Raw genomic sequence first — 25,532 nt, 5'->3', positions numbered from 1 at the left:
TCCCTGTCTGCGGTGTAACCTGAGCTTTCCTTGTCTGCGGTGTCACCTGAGCTCTCCCTGTCTGCTGTGTCACCAGAGCTTTCCCTGTCTGCTGTGTCACCTGAGCTTTCCCTGTCTGCGGTGTCACCTGAGCTTTCCCTGTCTGCTGTGTCACCTGAGCTTTCCCTGTCTGTGGTGTCACCTGAGCTTTTCCTGTGTGCGGTGTCACCAGAGCTCTCTCTGTCTGTGGTGTCACCTGAGCTTTGCCTGTCTGCACTGTCACCAGAGCTCTCCCTGTTTGCGTTGTCACCAGAGCTCTCCCTGTTTGCGTTGTCACCAGAGCTTTTCCTGTGTGCGGTGTCACCTGAGCTTTCCCTGTCTGCGGTGTCACCTGAGCTTTCCCTGTCTGCGGTGTTAGCAGAGCTCTCCCTGTCTGCAGTGTCACCAGAGCTTTCCCTGTCTGTGGTGTCATCTGAGCTTTCCCTGTCTGCTGTGTCACCTGAGCTTTCCTTGTCTGCGGGGTCACCAGAGCTTTCCCTGTCTGCGGTGTCACCTGAGCTTTCCCTGTCTGTGGTGTCACCAGAGCTTTCCCTGTCTGTGGTGTCACCAGAGCTTTCCCTGTCTGCAGTGTCACCTGAGCTTTCCCTGTCTGCGGTGTCACCAGAGCTTTCCCTGTGTGCGGTGTCACCTGAGCTTTCCCTGTCTGCTGTGTCACCTAAGCTTTTCCTGTCTGCGGTGTCACCTGAGCTTTCCCTGTCTGCGGTGTTACCTGAGCTTTTCCTGTCTGCGGTGTCACCTGAGCTTTCCCTGTCTCCTGTGTCACCTGAGCTTTCCCTGTCTGCGGTGTCACCTGAGCTCTCCCTGTCTGCGGTGTCACCTGAGCTTTCCCTGTCTGCCGTTTCACCAGAGCTCTCCCTGTCTGCGGTGTCACCAGAGCTCTCCCTGTCTGCGGTGTCACCAGAGCTTTCCCTGTCTGCTGTGTCACCTGAGCTTTCCCTGTCTGCGGTGTCACCTGAGCTTTCCCTGTCTGCGGTGTCACCTGAGCTTTCCCTGTCTGTGGTGTCACCTGAGCTTTTCCTGTGTGCGGTGTCACCAGAGCTCTCTCTGTCTTTGGTGTCAGCTGAGCTTTGCCTGTCTGCACTGTCACCAGAGCTCTCCCTGTCTGCTGTGTCACCTGAGCTTTCCCTGTCTGTGGTGTCACCAGAGCTTTTCCTGTGTGTGGTGTCACCAGAGCTTTCCCTGTCTGCGGTGTCACCTGAGCTTTCCCTGTCTGCGGTGTCACCAGTGCTCTCCCTGTCTGCGGTGTCACCAGAGCTTTCCCTGTCTGCGGTGTCACCAGAGCTTTCCCTGTCTGCGGTGTCACCTGAGCTTTCCCTGTCTGCGGTGTCACCAGAGCTTTCCCTGTCTGCGGTGTCACCAGAGCTTTCCCTGTCTGCGGTGTAACCAGAGCTCTCCCTGTCTGCGGTGTCACCTGAACTCTCCCTGTCTGCGGTGTCACCTGAGCTTTCCCTGTCTGTGGTGTCACCTGAGCTCTTCCTGTCTGCTGAGTTACCAGAGCTCTCCCTGTCTGCGGTGTCATATGAGCTTTCCCTGTCTGCGGTGTCACCTGAGCTTTCCCTGTCTGCGGTGTCACCTGAGCACTCCCTGTCTGTGGTGTCACCAGAGCTCTCCCTGTCTGTGGTGTCACCTGAGCTCTCCCTGTCTGCAGTGTCACCAGAGCTTTCCCTGTCTGCGGTGTCACCAGAGCTTTCCCTGTCTGCGGTGTCATCAGAGCTTTCCCTGTCTGCGGTGTCACCTGAGCTCTCCCTGTCTGCGGTGTCATATGAGTGTTCCCTGTCTGCTGTGTCACCTGAGTTTTCCCTGTCTGCGGTGTCACCTGAGCACTCCCTGTCTGTGGTGTCACCAGAGCTCTCCCTGTCTGCAGTGTCACCAGAGCTTTCCCTGTCTGCGGTGTCACCAGAGCTCTCCCTGTCTGCCTAGTCATCAGAGCGTTCCAGGTCTGCGGTGTCACCTGAGCTTTCCCTGTCTGCGGTGTCACCTGAACTTTCCTTGTCTGCGGTGTCACCTGAGCTCTCCCTGTCTGCAGTGTCACCAGAGCTTTCCCTGTCTGCGGTGTCACCAGAGCTCTCCCTGTCTGCCTAGTCATCAGAGCGTTCCAGGTCTGCGGTGTCACCTGAGCTTTCCCTGTCTGCGGTGTCACCTGAACTATCCCTGTCTGCATTGTCACCTGAGCTTTCCCTGTCTGCTGTGTCACCTGAGCTTTCCCAGTCTCCGATGTCACCTTAGCTTTCCTTGTCTGCTGTGTCACCTGAGCTTTCCCTGTCTGCGGTGTCACCTGAGCTTTCCCTGTCTGCGGTGTCACATGAGCTTCCCGTGTCTGTGGTGTCACCTGAGCTTTTCCTGTGTGCGGTTTCACCAGAGCCCTCCCTGTCTGCAGTGTCACCAGAGCTTTCCCTGTCTGCAGTGTCACCAGAGCTTTTCCTGTCTGCGGTTTCATCAGAGCTTTCCCTGTCTGCTGTGTCACCTGAGCTTTCCCTGTCTGCAGTGTCACCTGAGCTTTCCCTGTCTGCGGTGTCACCTGAGCTTTCCCTGTCTGCTGTGTCACCTGAGCTTTCCCTGTGTGCTTTGTCACCTGAGCTTTCCCTGTCTGCGGTGTCACCAGAGCTCTCCCTGTCTGCCTAGTCATCAGAGCGTTCCAGGTCTGCGGTGTCACCTGAGCTTTCCCTGTCTGCGGTGTCACCTGAACTATCCCTGTCTGCATTGTCACCTGAGCTTTCCCTGTCTGCTGTGTCACCTGAGCTTTCCCAGTCTGCGATGTCACCTGAGCTTTCCTTGTCTGCTGTGTCACCTGAGCTTTCCCTGTCTGCGGTGTCACCTGAGCTTTCCCTGTCTGCGGTGTCACATGAGCTTCCCCTGTCTGTGGTGTCACCTGAGCGTTTCCTGTGTGCGGTTTCACCAGAGCCCTCCCTGTCTGCGGTGTCACCTGAGCTTTGCCTGTCTGCAGTGTCACCAGAGCTCTCCCTGTCTGCGTTGTCACCTGAGCTTTCCCTGTCTGCTGTGTCACCTGAGCTTTGCCTGTCTGCAGTGTCACCAGAGCTCTCCCTGTCTGCGGTGTCACCAGAGCTCTCCCTGTCTGCGGTGTCACCTGAGCTTTCCCTGTCTGCGGTGTCACCTGAGCTTTACCTGTCTGTGGTGTCACCAGAGGTTTCCCTGTCTGCGGTGTCACCTGGGCTTTCCCTGTCTGCAGTGTCACCTGAGCTTTCCCTGTCTGCGGTGTCACCAGAGCTTTCCCTGTCTGCTGTGTCACCAGAGCTTTCCCTGTCTGCGGTGTCACCTGAGCTTTCCCTGTCTGCGGTGTCACCTGAGCTTTCCCTGTCTGTGGTGTCACCAGAGGTTTCCCTGTCTGCGATGTCACCTGAGCTTTCCCTGTCTGCAGTGTCACCAGAGCTCATCCTGTCTGCGGTGTCACCTGAGCTTTCCCAGTCTGCGGTGTCACCTGAGCTTTCCCTGTCTGCGGTGTCACCAGAGCTTTCCCTGTCTGCGGTGTAACCTGAGCTTTCCCTGCCTGCGCTGTCACCTGAGCTTTCCCTGCCTGCGCTGTCACCAGTGCTCTCGCTGTCTGCGGTGTCACCAGAGCTTTCCCTGTCTGCGGTGTCACCAGAGCTCTCCCTGTCTGCTGTGTCACCTGAGCTTTCCCTGTCTGTGGTGTCACCAGAGCTTTCCCTGTCTGCGGTTTAACCAGAGCTCTCCCTGTCTGCAGTGTCACCAGAGCTCCCCCTGTCTGCGGTGTCACCTGAGCTTTGCCTGTCTGTGGTGTCACCTGAGCTTTCCCTGTCTATGGTGTCACCAGAGGTTTCCCTGTCTGAGGTGTCACCTGGGCTTTCCCTGTCTGCGGTGTCACCAGAGCTTTCCCTGTCTGCGATGTCACCAGAGCTTTCCCTGTCTGCTGTGTCACCTGAGCTTTCCCTGTCTGCGGTGTCACCTGAGCTTTCCCTGTCTGCGGTGTCACCTGAGATTTCCCTGTGTGCTGTGTCACCTGAGCTTTCCCTGTCTGCGGTGTCACCAGAGCTCTCCCTGTCTGCCTAGTCCTCAGAGCGTTCCGTCTGCTGTGTCGCCTGAGATTTCCCTGTCTGCGGTGTCACCTGAACTATCCCTGTCTGCATTGTCACCTGAGCTTTCCCTGTCTGCTGTGTCACCTGAGCTTTCCCTGTCTGCTGTGTCACCTGAGCTTTCCCTGTCTGCGGTGTCACCAGAGCTCTCCCTGTCTGCGGTGTCACCAGAGCTCTCCCTGTCTTCGGTGTCACCTGAGCTTTCCCTGTCTGCGGTGTCACCTGAGCTTTCCCTGTCTGTGGTGTCACCAAAGGTTTCCCTGTCTGCAGTGTCACCTGGGCTTTCCCTGTCTGCAGTGTCACCTGAGCTTTCCCTGTCTGCGGTGTCACCAGAGCTTTTCCTGTCTGCTGTGTCACCAGTGCTTTCCCTGTCTGCGGTGTCACCTGAGCTTTCCCTGTCTGTGGTGTCACCAGAGGTTTCCCTGTCTGCGATGTCACCAGAGCTTTCCCTGTCTGCGGTTTAACCAGAGCTCTCCCTGTCTGCGGTTTAACCAGAGCGCTCCCTGTTTGCAGTGTCACCAGAGCTCTCCCTGTCTGCGGTGTCACCAGAGCTTTCCCTGTCTGCGGTGTCACCTGAGCTTTCCCTGTCTGCGGTTTAACCAGAGCTCTCCCTGTCTGCAGTGTCACCAGAGCTCCCCCTGTCTGCGGTGTCACCTGAGCTTTGCCTGTCTGCGGTGTCACCTGAGCTTTGCCTGTCTGCGGTGTCACCTGAGCTTTCCCTGTCTGTGGTGTCACCAGAGGTTTCCCTGTCTGAGGTGTCACCTGGGCTTTCCCTGTCTGCGGTGTCACCAGAGCTTTCCCTGTCTGCGGTGTCACCAGAGCTTTCCCTGTCTGCTGTGTCACCTGAGCTTTCCCTGTCTGCGGTGTCACCTGAGCTTTCCCTGTCTGTGGTGTCACCTGAGCTTTTCCTGTCTGCGGTTTCAACTGAGATTTCCCTGTCTGCGGTGTCACCAGAGCTCTCCCTGTCTGCGGTGTAACCTGAGCTTTCCTTGTCTGCGGTTTCACCTGAGCTTTCCCTGTCTGCGGTGTCACCAGAGCTCTCCCTGTCTGCGGTGTAACCTGAGCTTTCCTTGTCTGCGGTGTCACCTGAGCTTTTCCTGTGTGCTGTGTCACCAGAGCTCTCCCTGTCTGTGGTGTCACCTGAGCTTTGCCTGTCTGCACTGTCACCAGAGCTCTCCCTGTTTGCGTTGTCACCTGAGCTTTCCCTGTCTGCGGTTTCACCTGAGCTTTCCCTGTCTGCGGTGTCACCAGAGCTCTCCCTGTCTGCGGTGTAACCTGAGCTTTCCTTGTCTGCAGTGTCACCTGAGCTCTCCCTGTCTGCTGTGTCACCAGAGCTTTCCCTGTCTGCTGTGTCACCTGAGCTTTCCCTGTCTGCGGTGCCACCTGAGCTTTCCCTGTCTGCTGTGTCACCTGAGCTTTCCCTGTCTGTGGTGTCACCTGAGCTTTTCCTGTGTGCGGTGTCACCAGAGCTCTCTCTGTCTGTGGTGTCACCTGAGCTTTGCCTGTCTGCACTGTCACCAGAGCTCTCCCTTTTTGCGTTTTAACCAGAGCTCTCCCTGTTTGCGTTGTCACCAGAGCTTTTCCTGTGTGCGGTGTCACCTGAGCTTTCCCTGTCTGTGGTGTCACCAGAGCTTTCCCTGTCTGCGGTTTAACCAGAGCTCTCCCTGTCTGCAGTGTCACCAGAGCTCCCCCTGTCTGCGGTGTCACCTGAGCTCTCCCTGTCTGCGGTGTCACCAGAGGTTTCCCTGTCTGAGGTGTCACCTGAGCTTTCCCTGTCTGCGGTGTCACCAGAGCTTTCCCTGTCTGCTGTGTCACCTGAGCTTTCCCTGTCTGCGGTGTCACCTGAGCTTTCCCTGTCTGCGGTGTCACCTGAGCTTTCCCTGTGTGCTGTGTCACCTGAGCTTTCCCTGTCTGCGGTGTCACCAGAGCTCTCCCTGTCTGCCTAGTCCTCAAAGCGTTCCGTCTGCTGTGTCACCTGAGATTTCCCTGTCTGCGGTGTCACCTGAACTATCCCTGTCTGCATTGTCACCTGAGCTTTCCCTGTCTGCTGTGTCACCTGAGCTTTCCCTGTCTGCTGTGTCACCTGAGCTTTCCCTGTCTGCTGTGTCACCTGAGCTTTCCCTGTCTGTGGTGTCACCAAAGGTTTCCCTGTCTGCGGTGTCACCTGGGCTTTCCCTGTCTGCAGTGTCACCTGAGCTTTCCCTGTCTGCGGTGTCACCAGAGCTTTTCCTGTCTGCTGTGTCACCAGTGCTTTCCCTGTGTGCGGTGTCACCTGAGCTTTCCCTGTCTGCGGTGTCACCTGAGCTTTCCCTGTCTGTGGTGTCACCAGAGGTTTCCCTGTCTGCGGTGTCACCAGAGCTCTCCCTGTCTGCGGTTTAACCAGAGCTCTCCCTGTTTGCAGTGTCACCAGAGCTCTCCCTGTCTGCGGTGTCACCAGAGCTTTCCCTGTCTGCGGTGTCACCTGAGCTTTCCCTGTCTGCGGTTTAACCAGAGCTCTCCCTGTCTGCAGTGTCACCAGAGCTCCCCCTGTCTGCGGTGTCACCTGAGCTCTCCCTGTCTGCGGTGTCACCTGAGCTTTGCCTGTCTGCGGTGTCACCTGAGCTTTCCCTGTCTGTGGTGTCACCAGAGGTTTCCCTGTCTGAGGTGTCACCTGGGCTTTCCCTGTCTGCGGTGTCACCAGAGCTTTCCCTGTCTGCGGTGTCACCAGAGCTTTCCCTGTCTGCTGTGTCACCTGAGCTTTCCCTGTCTGCGATGTCACCTGAGCTTTCCCTGTCTGCGGTGTCACCTGAGCTTTCCCTGTCTGTGGTGTCACCTGAGCTTTTCCTGTCTGCGGTTTCACCAGAGATTTCCCTGTCTGCGGTGTCACCAGAGCTCTCCCTGTCTGCGGTGTAACCTGAGCTTTCCTTGTCTGCGGTTTCACCTGAGCTTTCCCTGTCTGCGGTGTCACCAGAGCTCTCCCTGTCTGCGGTGTAACCTGAGCTTTCCTTGTCTGCGGTGTCACCTGAGCTTTTCCTGTGTGCTGTGTCACCAGAGCTCTCCCTGTCTGTGGTGTCACCTGAGCTTTGCCTGTCTGCACTGTCACCAGAGCTCTCCCTGTTTGCGTTGTCACCTGAGCTTTCCCTGTCTGCAGTTTCACCTGAGCTTTCCCTGTCTGCGGTGTCACCAGAGCTCTCCCTGTCTGCGGTGTAACCTGAGCTTTCCTTGTCTGCGGTGTCACCTGAGCTCTCCCTGTCTGCTGTGTCACCAGAGCTTTCCCTGTCTGCTGTGTCACCTGAGCTTTCCCTGTCTGCGGTGCCACCTGAGCTTTCCCTGTCTGCTGTGTCACCGGAGCTTTCCCTGTCTGTGGTGTCACCTGAGCTTTTCCTGTGTGCGGTGTCACCAGAGCTCTCTCTGTCTGTGGTGTCACCTGAGCTTTGCCTGTCTGCACTGTCACCAGAGCTCTACCTGTTTGCGTTGTCACCAGAGCTCTCCCTGTTTGCGTTGTCACCAGAGCTTTTCCTGTGTGCGGTGTCACCTGAGCTTTCCCTGTCTGCGGTGTCACCTGAGCTTTCCCTGTCTGCGGTGTCAGCAGAGCTCTCCCTGTCTGCAGTGTCACCAGAGCTTTCCCTGTCTGTGGTATCATCTGAGCTTTCCCTGTCTGCTGTGTCACCTGAGCTTTCCCTGTCTGTGGTGTCACCAGAGGTTTCCCTGTCTGCGGTGTCACCAGAGCTTTCCCTGTCTGCGGTTTAACCAGAGCTCTCCCTGTCTGCGGTTTAACCAGAGCGCTCCCTGTTTGCAGTGTCACCAGAGCTCTCCCTGTCTGCGGTGTCACCAGAGCTTTCCCTGTCTGCGGTGTCACCTGAGCTTTCCCTGTCTGCGGTTTAACCAGAGCTCTCCCTGTCTGCAGTGTCACCAGAGCTCCCCCTGTCTGCGGTGTCACCTGAGCTTTGCCTGTCTGCGGTGTCACCTGAGCTTTGCCTGTCTGCGGTGTCACCTGAGCTTTCCCTGTCTGTGGTGTCACCAGAGGTTTCCCTGTCTGAGGTGTCACCTGGGCTTTCCCTGTCTGCGGTGTCACCAGAGCTTTCCCTGTCTGCGGTGTCACCAGAGCTTTCCCTGTCTGCTGTGTCACCTGAGCTTTCCCTGTCTGCGGTGTCACCTGAGCTTTCCCTGTCTGTGGTGTCACCTGAGCTTTTCCTGTCTGCGGTTTCAACTGAGATTTCCCTGTCTGCGGTGTCACCAGAGCTCTCCCTGTCTGCGGTGTAACCTGAGCTTTCCTTGTCTGCGGTTTCACCTGAGCTTTCCCTGTCTGCGGTGTCACCAGAGCTCTCCCTGTCTGCGGTGTAACCTGAGCTTTCCTTGTCTGCGGTGTCACCTGAGCTTTTCCTGTGTGCTGTGTCACCAGAGCTCTCCCTGTCTGTGGTGTCACCTGAGCTTTGCCTGTCTGCACTGTCACCAGAGCTCTCCCTGTTTGCGTTGTCACCGTAGCTTTCCCTGTCTGCGGTTTCACCTGAGCTTTCCCTGTCTGCGGTGTCACCAGAGCTCTCCCTGTCTGCGGTGTAACCTGAGCTTTCCTTGTCTGCAGTGTCACCTGAGCTCTCCCTGTCTGCTGTGTCACCAGAGCTTTCCCTGTCTGCTGTGTCACCTGAGCTTTCCCTGTCTGCGGTGCCACCTGAGCTTTCCCTGTCTGCTGTGTCACCTGAGCTTTCCCTGTCTGTGGTGTCACCTGAGCTTTTCCTGTGTGCGGTGTCACCAGAGCTCTCTCTGTCTGTGGTGTCACCTGAGCTTTGCCTGTCTGCACTGTCACCAGAGCTCTCCCTTTTTGCGTTTTAACCAGAGCTCTCCCTGTTTGCGTTGTCACCAGAGCTTTTCCTGTGTGCGGTGTCACCTGAGCTTTCCCTGTCTGCGGTGTCACCTGAGCTTTCCCTGTCTGCGGTGTCACCAGTGCTCTCCCTGTCTGCGGTGTCACCAGAGCTTTCCCTGTCTGCGGTGTCACCAGAGCTCTCCCTGTCTGCTGTGTCACTGAGCTTTCCCTGTCTGTGGTGTCACCAGAGCTTTCCCTGTCTGCGGTTTAACCAGAGCTCTCCCTGTCTGCAGTGTCACCAGAGCTCCCCCTGTCTGCGGTGTCACCTGAGCTCTCCCTGTCTGCGGTGTCACCAGAGGTTTCCCTGTCTGAGGTGTCACCTGAGCTTTCCCTGTCTGCGGTGTCACCAGAGCTTTCCCTGTCTGCGGTGTCACCAGAGCTTTCCCTGTCTGCTGTGTCACCTGAGCTTTCCCTGTCTGCGGTGTCACCTGAGCTTTCCCTGTCTGCGGTGTCACCTGAGCTTTCCCTGTGTGCTGTGTCACCTGAGCTTTCCCTGTCTGCGGTGTCACCAGAGCTCTCCCTGTCTGCCTAGTCCTCAAAGCGTTCCGTCTGCTGTGTCACCTGAGATTTCCCTGTCTGCGATGTCACCTGAACTATCCCTGTCTGCATTGTCACCTGAGCTTTCCCTGTCTGCTGTGTCACCTGAGCTTTCCCTGTCTGCTGTGTCACCTGAGCTTTCCCTGTCTGCTGTGTCACCTGAGCTTTCCCTGTCTGTGGTGTCACCAAAGGTTTCCCTGTCTGCGGTGTCACCTGGGCTTTCCCTGTCTGCAGTGTCACCTGAGCTTTCCCTGTCTGCGGTGTCACCAGAGCTTTTCCTGTCTGCTGTGTCACCAGTGCTTTCCCTGTGTGCGGTGTCACCTGAGCTTTCCCTGTCTGCGGTGTCACCTGAGCTTTCCCTGTCTGTGGTGTCACCAGAGGTTTCCCTGTCTGCGGTGTCACCAGAGCTCTCCCTGTCTGCGGTTTAACCAGAGCTCTCCCTGTTTGCAGTGTCACCAGAGCTCTCCCTGTCTGCGGTGTCACCAGAGCTTTCCCTGTGCGGTGTCACCTGAGCTTTCCCTGTCTGCGGTTTAACCAGAGCTCTCCCTGTCTGCAGTGTCACCAGAGCTCCCCCTGTCTGCGGTGTCACCTGAGCTCTCCCTGTCTGCGGTGTCACCTGAGCTTTGCCTGTCTGCGGTGTCACCTGAGCTTTCCCTGTCTGTGGTGTCACCAGAGGTTTCCCTGTCTGAGGTGTCACCTGGGCTTTCCCTGTCTGCGGTGTCACCAGAGCTTTCCCTGTCTGCGGTGTCACCAGAGCTTTCCCTGTCTGCTGTGTCACCTGAGCTTTCCCTGTCTGCGATGTCACCTGAGCTTTCCCTGTCTGCGGTGTCACCTGAGCTTTCCCTGTCTGTGGTGTCACCTGAGCTTTTCCTGTCTGCGGTTTCACCTGAGATTTCCCTGTCTGCGGTGTCACCAGAGCTCTCCCTGTCTGCGGTGTAACCTGAGCTTTCCTTGTCTGCGGTTTCACCTGAGCTTTCCCTGTCTGCGGTGTCACCAGAGCTCTCCCTGTCTGCGGTGTAACCTGAGCTTTCCTTGTCTGCGGTGTCACCTGAGCTTTTCCTGTGTGCTGTGTCACCAGAGCTCTCCCTGTCTGTGGTGTCACCTGAGCTTTGCCTGTCTGCACTGTCACCAGAGCTCTCCCTGTTTGCGTTGTCACCTGAGCTTTCCCTGTCTGCGGTTTCACCTGAGCTTTCCCTGTCTGCGGTGTCACCAGAGCTCTCCCTGTCTGCGGTGTAACCTGAGCTTTCCTGGTCTGCGGTGTCACCTGAGCTCTCCCTGTCTGCTGTGTCACCAGAGCTTTCCCTGTCTGCTTTGTCACCTGAGCTTTCCCTGTCTGCGGTGCCACCTGAGCTTTCCCTGTCTGCTGTGTCACCGGAGCTTTCCCTGTCTGTGGTGTCACCTGAGCTTTTCCTGTGTGCGGTGTCACCAGAGCTCTCTCTGTCTGTGGTGTCACCTGAGCTTTGCCTGTCTGCACTGTCACCAGAGCTCTACCTGTTTGCGTTGTCACCAGAGCTCTCCCTGTTTGCGTTGTCACCAGAGCTTTTCCTGTGTGCGGTGTCACCTGAGCTTTCCCTGTCTGCGGTGTCACCTGAGCTTTCCCTGTCTGCGGTGTCAGCAGAGCTCTCCCTGTCTGCAGTGTCACCAGAGCTTTCCCTGTCTGTGGTGTCATCTGAGCTTTCCCTGTCTGCTGTGTCACCTGAGCTTTCCCTGTCTGTGGTGTCACCAGAGGTTTCCCTGTCTGCGGTGTCACCAGAGCTTTCCCTGTCTGCGGTTTAACCAGAGCTCTCCCTGTCTGCGGTTTAACCAGAGCTCTCCCTGTTTGCAGTGTCACCAGAGGTCTCCCTGTCTGCGGTGTCACCAGAGCTTTCCCTGTCTGCGGTGTCACCTGAGCTTTCCCTGTCTGCGGTTTAACCAGAGCTCTCCCTGTCTGCAGTGTCACCAGAGCTCCCCCTGTCTGCGGTGTCACCTGAGCTCTCCCTGTCTGCGGTGTCACCTGAGCTTTGCCTGTCTGCGGTGTCACCTGAGCACTCCCTGACTGCTGTGTCACCAGAGCTCTCCCTGTCTGCGTTGTCACCTGAGCTTTCCCTGTCTGCTGTGTCACCAGGGCTCTCCCTGTCTGCGGTGTCACCTGAGCTTTCCCTGTCTGGTGTGTCACCTGAGCTTTCCCTGTCTGCACTGTCACCTGAGCTTTCCCTGTCTGCGGTGTCACCAGAGGTTTCCCTGTCTGAGGTGTCACCTGGGCTTTCCCTGTCTGCGGTGTCACCAGAGCTTTCCCTGTCTGCTGTGTCACCTGAGCTTTCCCTGTCTGCGGTGTCACCTGAGCTTTCCCTGTCTGCGGTGTCACCTGAGCTTTCCCTGTCTGTGGTGTCACCTGAGCTTTTCCTGTCTGCGGTTTCACCTGAGATTTCCCTGTCTGCGGTGTCACAAGAGCTCTCCCTGTCTGCGGTGTAACCTGAGCTTTCCTTGTCTGCGGTGTCACCTGAGCTCTCCCTGTCTGCGGTGTCATCTGAGCTTTCCTTGTCTGCTGTGTCACCTGAGCTTTGCCTGTCTGCGGTGTCACCTGAGCTTTTCCTGTCTGCTGTGTCACCAGAGCTTTCCCTGTGTGCGGTGTCACCTGAGCTTTCCCTGTCTGCGGTGTCACCTGAGCTTTCCCTGTCTGCACTGTCACCTGAGCTTTCCCTGTCTGCGGTGTCACCTGAGCTTTCCCTGTCTGCGGTGTCACCTGAGCTTTCCCTGTCTGTGGTGTCACCTGAGCTTTTCCTGTCTGCGGTTTCACCTGAGATTTCCCTGTCTGCGGTGTCACCAGAGCTCTCCCTGTCTGCGGTGTAACCTGAGCTTTCCTTGTCTGCGGTGTCACCTGAGCTCTCCCTGTCTGCGGTGTCATCTGAGCTTTCCTTGTCTGCTGTGTCACCAGAGCTTTTCCTGTCTGCGGTGTCACCAGAGCTTTCCCTGTCTGTGGTGTCACCTGAGCTCTTCCTGTCTGCGGTGTCACCAGAGCTTTCCCTGTCTGTGGTGTCACCTGAGCTTTGCCTGTCTGCGGTGTCACCTGAGCTTTTTCTGTCTGCTGTGTCACCTGAGCTTTTTAGTTTTTGATGCCATTTTTGTAAATTAAAGGAATACTATCGATACCCAAGTGTTCTAAAATGACAGTGTGCAAATGATGTCTAAGTAGCTGTGTACACATTTTCCTACTTTTCATGTTAAATATCAGAGGCAAAAGCTGTAATTTATTGAGGGTAGGATTTAGCTATATTGGGACAAATCAATTGCAGAAGGGGTGTCTGCTTCAATGCACAGCCAGAGTTGCAGATCAAAAATCTATTAACCCTTCGCACACTCACATGCAAATGTTCAAACAAATGCATTCACAGATTCACTCATCCAGGCACAACTGTTATCCCTACACAGGGCCGCCATCAGAAATTTTGGGGCCCCTCACACAACATCAAGCCTGGGCCCCCCTACAGACTGCTGTGCACACCCAGTACAGTGCCCCAGTATAGCCAGTACAGTGCCCCAGTATAGCCAGTATAGTGCCCCAGTATAGCCAGTACAGTGCCCCAGTATAGCGCGCCAGTATAGTGCCCCAGTATAGCTAGTATAGTGCCCCAGTGTAGCCAGTATAGTGCCCCAGTATAGCCAGTATAGTGCCCCAGTATAGCCAGTATAGTGCCCCAGTATAGCCAGTATAGTGCCCCAGTATAGCTAGTATAGTGCCCCAGTATAGCTAGTATAGTGCCCCAGTATAGCCAGTATAGTGCCCCAGTATAGCGCGCCAGTATATCGCCCCAGTATAGCTAGTATAGTGCCCCAGTATAGCCAGTATAGTGCCCCAGTAGTGCCCCAGTATAGCCAGTATAGTGCCCCAGTATAGCCAGTACAGTGCCCCAGTATAGCCAGTATAGTGCCCCAGTATAGCGCGCTAGTATAGTGCCCCAGTATAGTCAGTATAGCGCGCCAGTACAGTGCCCCAGTATAGTGCACCAGTATAGTGCCCCAGTATAGCTAGTATAGTGCCCCAGTATAGCCAGTACAGTGCCCAGTATAGCCAGCACAGTACCCCAGTATAGTGCCCCAGTATAGCCAGTATAGTGCCCCAGTATAGTGCCCCAGTATAGTGCCCCAGTATAGTGCCCCAGTATAGTCAGTATAGTGCCCCAGTATGGGTAGGTGGTGCTCGTCCCCGCCGCTGTTGTTACCTTAACAGCGGCGCTCTCCCCTCTCCAGCGCGTACTTTCCAGCAGCATCTCCCGGCTGCTCTGTGTGAGGCGGCAGGAAGCATGGCAGCGGCTTCCTGTAACGGCGATCTGTATCGCCGTTACTATGGGAACCGAGCCATGCTTCCTGCCGCCTCACACACACAGAGCAGCCGGGAGATGCTGCTGGAAAGTACGCGCAGCGGAGAGGGGAAAGCGGCCGCTGCTAAGGTATTAACAGCGGCGGCCGCTGGGGGAGGGGAGGTGGGAAAAGACCTCTCAGGAGGTTAATGCCTGGGGGGGGGGGGCCCGAGGCTGCGGGCCCTAGGCCCGCCCCGGGCCCGTGACGGCAGTCACGCTTGTACCCCCCTGATGGCTGGCCTGTCCCTACAGCTAAATTAAAAGCCAGGATTTTAGTTCACAGAAGAATGCATTCTTATGCTTTGTCACATACACTGCGCAGAAGTACCCAGGTAAACATAGGTGTCCTAACTCTGGCCCTGTAACATGCATAGTGCAGACATGCAAACACATTCATTGCATCAAACCTATCAATGGATTAGGAGCACACATCCTAACTTCCTCTCCTGGGAAAGACAGTGCATCTTACCAATCGCACAAGGGAGCTAACATTATGTGTCCATGTGCACCATGCGCATACACCAGCATAAGCTGTCTGCATGCTGACAAACATACAGGGGAAGGGGGAGTGCACCGAATTGGACCCTAGCCTCAGGGGTCAATGATAAGAATAAACATACATATATCCAGGCACATCGCCTCTAGTTAGGACATTAAATAAATTATTAAGGAAAGGGAGGTGCTGAAGGGGGTGTGGCCAGAAAACAGCAAAAATCTATTAACCCTTCGCACTCTCGCATGCAAATGTTCAAACAAATGCATTCACAGATTCACTCATCCAGGCACAACTGTTATCCCTACAGCTAAATTACAAGCCGGGGTTTTAGTTCACAGAAGAATGCATTCTCATGCTTAGTCACCTATACTGCGCAGAAGTACCCAGGTAAACATAGGTGTCCTAACTCTGGCCCTGTAACATGCATAGTGCACACATGCAAACACATTCATTGCATCAAACCTATCAATGGATTAGGAGCACACATCCTGACGTCCTCTCCTGGGACAGACAGTGCATCTTACCAATCGCACAAGGGAGCTAACGTTATGTGTCCATGTGCACCATGCACATACACCAGCATAAGCTGTGTGCTAACGTAATGTGTCCATGTGCACCATGCACATACACCAGCATAAGCTGTGTGCTAACGTAATGTATCCATGCGCATACACCAGCATAAGCTGTGTGCTAACGTTATGTATCCATGTGCACCATGCACATACACCAGCATAAGCTGTGTGCTAACGTAATGTATCTATGTGCACCATGCGCATACACCAGCATAAGCTGTGTGCTAACGTAATGTGTCCATGTGCACCATGCACATACACCAGCATAAGCTGTGTGCTAACGTAATGTATCTATGTGCACCATGCGCATACACCAGCATAAGCTGTGTGCTAACGTAATGTGTCCATGTGCACCATGCACATACACCAGCATAAGCTGTGTGCTAACGTAATGTATCTATGTGCACCATGCGCATACACCAGCATAAGCTGTGTGCTAACGTAATGTGTCCATGTGCACCATGCACATACACCAGCATAAGCTGTGTGCTAACGTAATGTATCTATGTGCACCATGCGCATACACCAGCATAAGCATATTTTGTTCTTGTTACTGACCCCTGTGGCTAGGGTCTAATTCAGTGCACTCCCTCCTTCCCCTGTATGTGTTTGTCTGCATGCACACAGCTTATGCTGGTGTATGTGCATGGTGCACATGGATACATTACGTTAGCTCCCTTGTGCGATTGGTAAGATGCACTGTCTTTCCCAGGAGAGGACGTCAGGATGTGTGCTCCTAATCCATTGATAGGTTTGATGCAATGAATGTGTTTGCATGTCTGCACTATGCATGTTACAGGGCCAGCGTTAGGACACCTATGTTTACCTGGGTACTTCTGCACAGTATAGGTGACTAAGCATAAGAATGCATTCTTCTGTGAACTAAAACCCCGGCTTGTAACTTAGCTGTAGGGATAACAGTTGTGCCTGGATGAGTGATTCTGTGAATGCATTTGTTTGAACATTTGCATGCGAGAGTATGATGGGTTAATAGAGTTGCACATCAGACTACAGAAAGCAAATATCAAACATATCAAACTCTGAAAGCAAAAACAGTATGAAAAGCTGTGACAATTAGTTACATTTCCTCTGCTCTCTTATTCCTTTAAGTCTGATTCGTAAAGGAAAACTAAAGTAAGAAGGATCTGGAGACATATTTATTTCCTGTTAAACAGTACCAGTTGCCTGGCAGCCCTGCTGATCTATTTGGCGGCAGTAGTGTCTAAATCACACACCTGGAACTAGCATGAAGCTAATCTAGACCGATCTGACAATAATGTCAGAAACACCTGATTTGCTGCATGCTTATTCAGGGGCGGTGGCTGAAAGTATTAGAGGCAGAGAGGATCAGCAGGACAGCCAGGCAACTGGTATTGTATAAAAGGGAATAAATATGGCAGCCTCCACATACCTCTCGCCTCAGTTGTCCTTTAAGTTGCCCATTAGCAATACAATTTTAGTCAACTATCAATCTTCCAATCTGTTATTTGCGATCGGAAGAAATCGATTGGACCCATAAATGGAATAATACATATGATGGAATACATTGGCACTTTATACATCCATAATAATATAACCAATGTGATCATTTCAAGTAAAACTGATCTTCAGGATGGATTGATGAAGCGATCGATAAAATCTATCATTTGACGATTGTGACCATCAGCGCTTCACAATCTGGTTGATGAGTCGATTGTCGATCTCTTGCTGATATTGTATGGTTAATGAGCACAGTAGGTGTGGGCAATGCTGAGTCAATATAACAAATAGTGTTTTTTATCAGAGTCAGCATGCCTTATCAGAGTTAGCATACCTTATCGGAGTTAGCTTGCCTTATCAGAGTTAGCATGCCTTATCAGAGTCAGCATGCCTTATCAGAGTTAGCATACCTTATCGGAGTTAGTGTGCCTTATCAGAGTTAGTATGCCTTATCAGAGTAAGTGTGCCTTATCAGAGTTAGTATGCCTTATCAGAGTAAGTGTTCCTTATCAGAGTTAGCGTGCCTTATCAGAGTTAGTGTGCCTTATCAGAGTTAGTGTGCCTTATCAGAGTAAGCGTGCCTTGTCGAGCGAGCGCTACGAACTTATGCCTGCTAATTGGCAATGACGAGAGCTCCACTCGTCCTGCCCTGAGCCCCTGCGGGTCCAATCACTGTACTGGACATTATCCCCGCACTGTGATTGGCCCAATAGGCTGCCTGGCAAGCTTGTTGTCAACAAGTGACCGGGGCTCAGGGCAGGAGAGTGGAGCTCTCGTCATTGCCATGCCAATTAACAGGCATAAGTTCATAGCGATCGCTATGTTACTCTGAAAAGGCATGCTAACTCTGGTAAGGCACGCTAACTCTGATAAGGCACGCTAAATCTGATAAGGCACGCTAACTCTGATAAGGCACGCTAACTCTGATAAGGCACGCTAACTCTGATAAGGCACACTAACTCTGATAAGGCACGCTAACTCTGACAAGGCACGCTAACTCTGACAAGGCACGCTAACTCTGATAAGGCACGCTAACTCTGATAAGGCACACTAACTCTGATAAGGCACGCTAACTCTGGTAAGGCACGCTAACTCTGGTAAGGCACGCTAACTCTGGTAAGGCACGCTAACTCTGATAAGGCACGCTAACTCTGATAAGGCACGCTAACTCTGATAAGGCACGCTAACTCTGATAAGGCACACTATTTGTTATAGTGAATCAACCCCAATATCTCTTACGAACACAATGCTATTCTGTGTCCCTCAGGGCGGGATCTGGACGAGGGGGAGGAGTCCTCGCTGCTGTCCTGGGAGTCCTACATGAAGGATAACTATCAGCTGACGCAGCAGCAGCTTGAGGGGCGGAGCCAGGAGAACCTGGTGAAAGTGACAGCAGACAGGTAATGTCCCCTATTACTGTGACTGGAAGGGATGTTCCACTGTGGCCTTAATTCACTGCTCTCCTGGCCTCTCCTGCTGCATTATGGGTATTATTCTGATTATCTCACATTTATAGAGGCGGGGATATAGCAGTGCAGTCAGCTAAGTGTGACCACCAGTCACTGCTGCCCTGGCCTCTCCTGCTGCATTATGGGTATTATTCTGATTATCTCACATTTATAGAGGCGGGGATATAGCAGTGCAGTCAGCTAAGTGTGACCACCAGTCACTGCTCCCCTGTGACCTCTCCTGCTGCATTATGGGTATTATTCTGATTATCTCACATTTATAGAGGCGGGGATATAGCAGTGCAGTCAGCTAAGTGTGACCACCAGTCACTGCTCCCCTGTGACCTCTCCTGCTGCATTATGGGTATTATTCTGATTACCTCACATTTATAGAGGCGGAGATATGGCAGTGCAGTCAGCTAAGTGTGACCACCAGTCACTGCTCCCCTGTGACCTCTCCTGCTGCATTATGGGTATTATTCTGATTACCTCACATTTATAGAGGCGGAGATATGGCAGTGCAGTCAGCTAAGTGTGACCACCAGTCACTGCTCCCCTGTGACCTCTCCTGCTGCATTATGGGTATTATTCTGATTATCTCACATTTATAGAGGCGGGGATATAGCAGTGCAGCCAGCTAAGTGTGACCACCAGTCACTGCTCCCCTGTGACCTCTCCTGCTGCATTATGGGTATTATTCTGATTATCTCACATTTATAGAGGCGGGGATATAGCAGTGCAGCCAGCTAAGTGTGACCACCAGTCACTGCTCCCCTGGCCTCTCCTGCTGCATTATGGGTATTATTCTGATTATCTCACATTTATAGAGGCGGGGATATAGCAGTGCAGTCAGCTAAGTGTGACCACCAGTCACTGCTCCCCTGGCCTCTCCTGCTGCATTATGGGTATTATTCTGATTATCTCACATTTATAGAGGCGGGGATATAGCAGTGCAGTCAGCTAAGTGTGACCACCAGTCACTGCTCCCCTGTGACCTCTCCTGCTGCATTATGGGTATTATTCTGATTACCTCACATTTATAGAGGCGGAGATATGGCAGTGCAGTCAGCTAAGTGTGACCACCAGTCACTGCTCTCCTGTGGCCTCTCCTGCTGCATTATGGGTATAATTCTGATTATCTCACATTTATAGAGGCGGAGATATAGCAGTGCAGCCAGCTAAGTGTGACCACCAGTCACTGCTCCCCTGTGACCTCTCCTGCTGCATTATGGGTATTATTCTGATTATCTCACATTTATAGAGGCGGGGATATAGCAGTGCAGTCAGCTAAGTGTGACCACCAGTCACTGCTCCCCTGTGACCTCTCCTGCTGCATTATGGGTATTATTCTGATTACCTCACATTTATAGAGGCGGGGATATGGCAGTGCAGTCAGCTAAGTGTGACCACCAGTCACTGCTCCCCTGTGACCTCTCCTGCTGCATTATGGGTATAATTCTGATTATCTCACATTTATAGAGGCGGAGATATAGCAGTGCAGTCAGCTAAGTGTGACCACCAGTCACTGCTCCCCTGTGACCTCTCCTGCTGCATTATGGGTATTATTCTGATTATCTCACATTTATAGAGGCGGGGATATAGCAGTGCAGTCAGCTAAGTGTGACCACCAGTCACTGCTCCCCTGTGACCTCTCCTGCTGCATTATGGGTATTATTCTGATTATCTCACATTTATAGAGGCGGGGATATAGCAGTGCAGTCAGCTAAGTGTGACCACCAGTCACTGCTCTCCTGTGACCTCTCCTGCTGCATTATGGGTATTATTCTGATTACCTCACATTTATAGAGGCGGGGATATAGCAGTGCAGTCAGCTAAGTGTGACCACCAGTCACTGCTCCCCTGTGACCTCTCCTGCTGCATTATGGGTATTATTCTGATTACCTCACATTTATAGAGGCGGGGATATAGCAGTGCAGTCAGCTAAGTGTGACCACCAGTCACTGCTCCCCTGTGACCTCTCCTGCTGCATTATGGGTATTATTCTGATTACCTCACATTTATAGAGGCGGGGATATAGCAGTGCAGTCAGCTAAGTGTGACCACCAGTCACTGCTCCCCTGGCCTCTCCTGCTGCATTATGGGTATTACTCTGATTATCTCACATTTATAGAGGCGGGGATATGGCAGTGCAGTCAGCTAAGTGTGACCACCAGTCACTGCTGCCCTGACCTCTCCTGCTGCATTATGGGTATTATTCTGATTATCTCACATTTATAGAGGCGGAGATATGGCAGTGCAGTCAGCTAAGTGTGACCACCAGTCACTGCTCTCCTGTGACCTCTCCTGCTGCATTATGGGTATTATTCTGATTATCTCACATTTATAGAGGCGGGGATATAGCAGTGCAGTCAGCTAAGTGTGACCACCAGTCACTGCTCTCCTGGCCTCTCCTGCTGCATTATGGGTATTATTCTGATTATCTCACATTTATAGAGGCGGAGATATAGCAGTGCAGTCAGCTAAGTGTGACCACCAGTCACTGCTCTCCTGGCCTCTCCTGCTGCATTATGGGTATTACTCTGATTATCTCACATTTATAGAGGCGGGGATATGGCAGTGCAGTCAACTAAGTGTGACCACCAGTCACTGCTCTCCTGGCCTCTCCTGCTGCATTATGGGTATTATTCTGATTATCTCACATTTATAGAGGCGGAGATATAGCAGTGCAGTCAGCTAAGTGTGACCACCAGTCACTGCTCCCCTGGCCTCTCCTGCTGCATTATGGGTATTATTCTGATTATCTCACATTTATAGAGGCGGGGATATGGCAGTGCAGTCAGCTAAGTGTGACCACCAGTCACTGCTCTCCTGGCCTCTCCTGCTGCATTATGGGTATTATTCTGATTATCTCACATTTATAGAGGCGGAGATATAGCAGTGCAGTCAGCTAAGTGTGACCACCAGTCACTGCTCCCCTGTGACCTCTCCTGCTGCATTATGGGTATTATTCTGATTATCTCACATTTATAGAGGCGGGGATATAGCAGTGCAGTCAGCTAAGCGTGACCACCAGTCACTGCTCCCCTGGCCTCTCCTGCTGCATTATGGGTATTATTCTGATTATCTCACATTTATAGAGGCGGAGATATAGCAGTGCAGTCAGCTAAGTGTGACCACCAGTCACTGCTCCCCTGGCCTCTCCTGCTGCATTATGGGTATTATTCTGATTATCTCACATTTATAGAGGCGGAGATATAGCAGTGCAGTCAGCTAAGTGTGACCACCAGTCACTGCTCCCCTGGCCTCTCCTGCTGCATTATGGGTATTATTCTGATTATCTCACATTTATAGAGGCGGGGATATGGCAGTGCAGTCAGCTAAGTGTGACCACCAGTCACTGCTCTCCTGGCCTCTCCTGCTGCATTATGGGTATTATTCTGATTATCTCACATTTATAGAGGCGGAGATATAGCAGTGCAGTCAGCTAAGTGTGACCACCAGTCACTGCTCCCCTGTGACCTCTCCTGCTGCATTATGGGTATTATTCTGATTATCTCACATTTATAGAGGCGGGGATATAGCAGTGCAGTCAGCTAAGTGTGACCACCAGTCACTGCTCCCCTGTGACCTCTCCTGCTGCATTATGGGTATTATTCTGATTATCTCACATTTATAGAGGCGGGGATATAGCAGTGTAGTCAGCTAAGTGTGACCACCAGTCACTGCTCCCCTGTGACCTCTCCTGCTGCATTATGGGTATTATTCTGATTACCTCACATTTATAGAGGCGGAGATATAGCAGTGCAGTCAGCTAAGTGTGACCACCAGTCACTGCTCCCCTGGCCTCTCCTGCTGCATTATGGGTATTATTCTGATTACCTCACATTTATAGAGGCGGGGATATGGCAGTGCAGTCAGCTAAGTGTGACCACCAGTCACTGCTCCCCTGTGACCTCTCCTGCTGCATTATGGGTATTCTGATTATCTCACATTTATAGAGGCGGGGATATAGCAGTGCAGCCAGCTAAGTGTGACCACCAGTCACTGCTCTCCTGTGACCTCTCCTGCTGCATTATGGGTATTATTCTGATTATCTCACATTTATAGAGGCGGGGATATGGCATTGCAGTCAGCTAAGTGTGACCACCAGTCACTGCTCCCCTGTGACCTCTCCTGCTGCATTATGGGTATTATTCTGATTATCTCACATTTATAGAGGCGGGGATATAGCAGTGCAGTCAGCTAAGTGTGACCACCAGTCACTGCTCCCCTGTGACCTCTCCTGCTGCATTATGGGTATTATTCTGATTATCTCACATTTATAGAGGCGGGGATATAGCAGTGCAGCCAGCTAAGTGTGACCACCAGTCACTGCTCCCCTGTGACCTCTCCTGCTGCATTATGGGTATTATTCTGATTATCTCACATTTATAGAGGCGGGGATATAGCAGTGCAGTCAGCTAAGTGTGACCACCAGTCACTGCTCCCCTGTGACCTCTCCTGCTGCATTATGGGTATTATTCTGATTACCTCACATTTATAGAGGCGGAGATATGGCAGTGCAGTCAGCTAAGTGTGACCACCAGTCACTGCTCTCCTGTGGCCTCTCCTGCTGCATTATGGGTATAATTCTGATTATCTCACATTTATAGAGGCGGAGATATAGCAGTGCAGCCAGCTAAGTGTGACCACCAGTCACTGCTCCCCTGTGACCTCTCCTGCTGCATTATGGGTATTATTCTGATTATCTCACATTTATAGAGGCGGGGATATAGCAGTGCAGTCAGCTAAGTGTGACCACCAGTCACTGCTCCCCTGTGACCTCTCCTGCTGCATTATGGGTATTATTCTGATTACCTCACATTTATAGAGGCGGGGATATGGCAGTGCAGTCAGCTAAGTGTGACCACCAGTCACTGCTCCCCTGTGACCTCTCCTGCTGCATTATGGGTATAATTCTGATTATCTCACATTTATAGAGGCGGAGATATAGCAGTGCAGTCAGCTAAGTGTGACCACCAGTCACTGCTCCCCTGTGACCTCTCCTGCTGCATTATGGGTATTATTCTGATTACCTCACATTTATAGAGGCGGGGATATAGCAGTGCAGTCAGCTAAGTGTGACCACCAGTCACTGCTCCCCTGTGACCTCTCCTGCTGCATTATGGGTATTATTCTGATTATCTCACATTTATAGAGGCGGGGATATAGCAGTGCAGCCAGCTAAGTGTGACCACCAGTCACTGCTCTCCTGTGACCTCTCCTGCTGCATTATGGGTATTATTCTGATTACCTCACATTTATAGAGGCGGGGATATAGCAGTGCAGTCAGCTAAGTGTGACCACCAGTCACTGCTGCCCTGACCTCTCCTGCTGCATTATGGGTATTATTCTGATTATCTCACATTTATAGAGGCGGAGATATGGCAGTGCAGTCAGCTAAGTGTGACCACCAGTCACTGCTCTCCTGTGACCTCTCCTGCTGCATTATGGGTATTATTCTGATTATCTCACATTTATAGAGGCGGAGATATAGCAGTGCAGTCAGCTAAGTGTGACCACCAGTCACTGCTCTCCTGGCCTCTCCTGCTGCATTATGGGTATTATTCTGATTATCTCACATTTATAGAGGCGGAGATATAGCAGTGCAGTCAGCTAAGTGTGACCACCAGTCACTGCTCTCCTGGCCTCTCCTGCTGCATTATGGGTATTACTCTGATTATCTCACATTTATAGAGGCGGGGATATGGCAGTGCAGTCAACTAAGTGTGACCACCAGTCACTGCTCTCCTGGCCTCTCCTGCTGCATTATGGGTATTATTCTGATTATCTCACATTTATAGAGGCGGAGATATAGCAGTGCAGTCAGCTAAGTGTGACCACCAGTCACTGCTCCCCTGGCCTCTCCTGCTGCATTATGGGTATTATTCTGATTATCTCACATTTATAGAGGCGGGGATATGGCAGTGCAGTCAGCTAAGTGTGACCACCAGTCACTGCTCTCCTGGCCTCTCCTGCTGCATTATGGGTATTATTCTGATTATCTCACATTTATAGAGGCGGAGATATAGCAGTGCAGTCAGCTAAGTGTGACCACCAGTCACTGCTCCCCTGTGACCTCTCCTGCTGCATTATGGGTATTATTCTGATTATCTCACATTTATAGAGGCGGGGATATAGCAGTGCAGTCAGCTAAGTGTGACCACCAGTCACTGCTCCCCTGTGACCTCTCCTGCTGCATTATGGGTATTATTCTGATTATCTCACATTTATAGAGGCGGGGATATAGCAGTGTAGTCAGCTAAGTGTGACCACCAGTCACTGCTCCCCTGTGACCTCTCCTGCTGCATTATGGGTATTATTCTGATTACCTCACATTTATAGAGGCGGAGATATAGCAGTGCAGTCAGCTAAGTGTGACCACCAGTCACTGCTCCCCTGGCCTCTCCTGCTGCATTATGGGTATTATTCTGATTACCTCACATTTATAGAGGCGGGGATATGGCAGTGCAGTCAGCTAAGTGTGACCACCAGTCACTGCTCCCCTGTGACCTCTCCTGCTGCATTATGGGTATTCTGATTATCTCACATTTATAGAGGCGGGGATATAGCAGTGCAGCCAGCTAAGTGTGACCACCAGTCACTGCTCTCCTGTGACCTCTCCTGCTGCATTATGGGTATTATTCTGATTATCTCACATTTATAGAGGCGGGGATATGGCATTGCAGTCAGCTAAGTGTGACCACCAGTCACTGCTCCCCTGTGACCTCTCCTGCTGCATTATGGGTATTATTCTGATTATCTCACATTTATAGAGGCGGGGATATAGCAGTGCAGTCAGCTAAGTGTGACCAGCAGTCACTGCTCCTCTGTGACCTCTCCTGCTGCATTATGGGTATTATTCTGATTATCTCACATTTATAGAGGCGGAGATATAGCAGTGCAGTCAGCTAAGTGTGACCACCAGTCACTGCTCCCCTGTGACCTCTCCTGCTGCATTATGGGTATTATTCTGATTATCTCACATTTATAGAGGCGGAGATATGGCAGTGCAGTCAGCTAAGTGTGACCACCAGTCACTGCTCCCCTGTGACCTCTCCTGCTGCATTATGGGTATTATTCTGATTATCTCACATTTATAGAGGCGGAGATATAGCAGTGCAGTCAGCTAAGTGTGACCACCAGTCACTGCTCCCCTGTGACCTCTCCTGCTGCATTATGGGTATTATTCTGATTATCTCACATTTATAGAGGCGGAGATATAGCAGTGCAGACAGCTAAGTGTGACCACCAGTCACTGCTCCCCTGTGACCTCTCCTGCTGCATTATGGGTATTATTCTGACTACCTCACATTTATAGAGGCGGAGATATAGCAGTGCAGTCAGCTAAGTGTGACCAGCAGTCACTGCTCCCCTGTGACCTCTCCTGCTGCATTATGGGTATTATTCTGATTATCTCACATTTATAGAGGCGGAGATATAGCAGTGCAGTCAGCTAAGTGTGACCACCAGTCACTGCTCCCCTGTGACCTCTCCTGCTGCATTATGGGTATTATTCTGATTACCTCACATTTATAGAGGCAGGGATATGGCAGTGCAGTCAGCTAAGTGTGACCACCAGTCACTGCTCCCCTGTGACCTCTCCTGCTGCATTATGGGTATTATTCTGATTACCTCACATTTATAGAGGCGGGGATATAGCAGTGCAGTCAGCTAAGTGTGACCACCAGTCACTGCTCCCCTGTGGCCTCTCCTGCTGCATTATGGGTATTAT

The 25,532-nt window shown here is 52.3% G+C and overlaps 1 protein-coding gene across 1 annotated transcript in view; it reads left to right on the top strand.

The window, feature by feature from the left end:
* TRPM2 (transient receptor potential cation channel subfamily M member 2) overlaps positions 1–25,532 on the top strand; it is a 539,198-nt gene that overhangs the window by 298,878 nt on the left and 214,788 nt on the right. The window contains exon 23 of the mRNA XM_068263660.1: positions 17,617–17,749. Coding sequence (XP_068119761.1) covers positions 17,617–17,749 — 133 coding nt within the window. The remainder of the gene's footprint in view (positions 1–17,616; positions 17,750–25,532) is intronic.

The sequence above is a fragment of the Hyperolius riggenbachi genome, chromosome 2 (assembly GCF_040937935.1).
Source record: "Hyperolius riggenbachi isolate aHypRig1 chromosome 2, aHypRig1.pri, whole genome shotgun sequence".
NCBI lineage: Eukaryota > Metazoa > Chordata > Amphibia > Anura > Hyperoliidae > Hyperolius > Hyperolius riggenbachi.
This window is presented reverse-complemented; position numbering and strand designations above follow the sequence as displayed.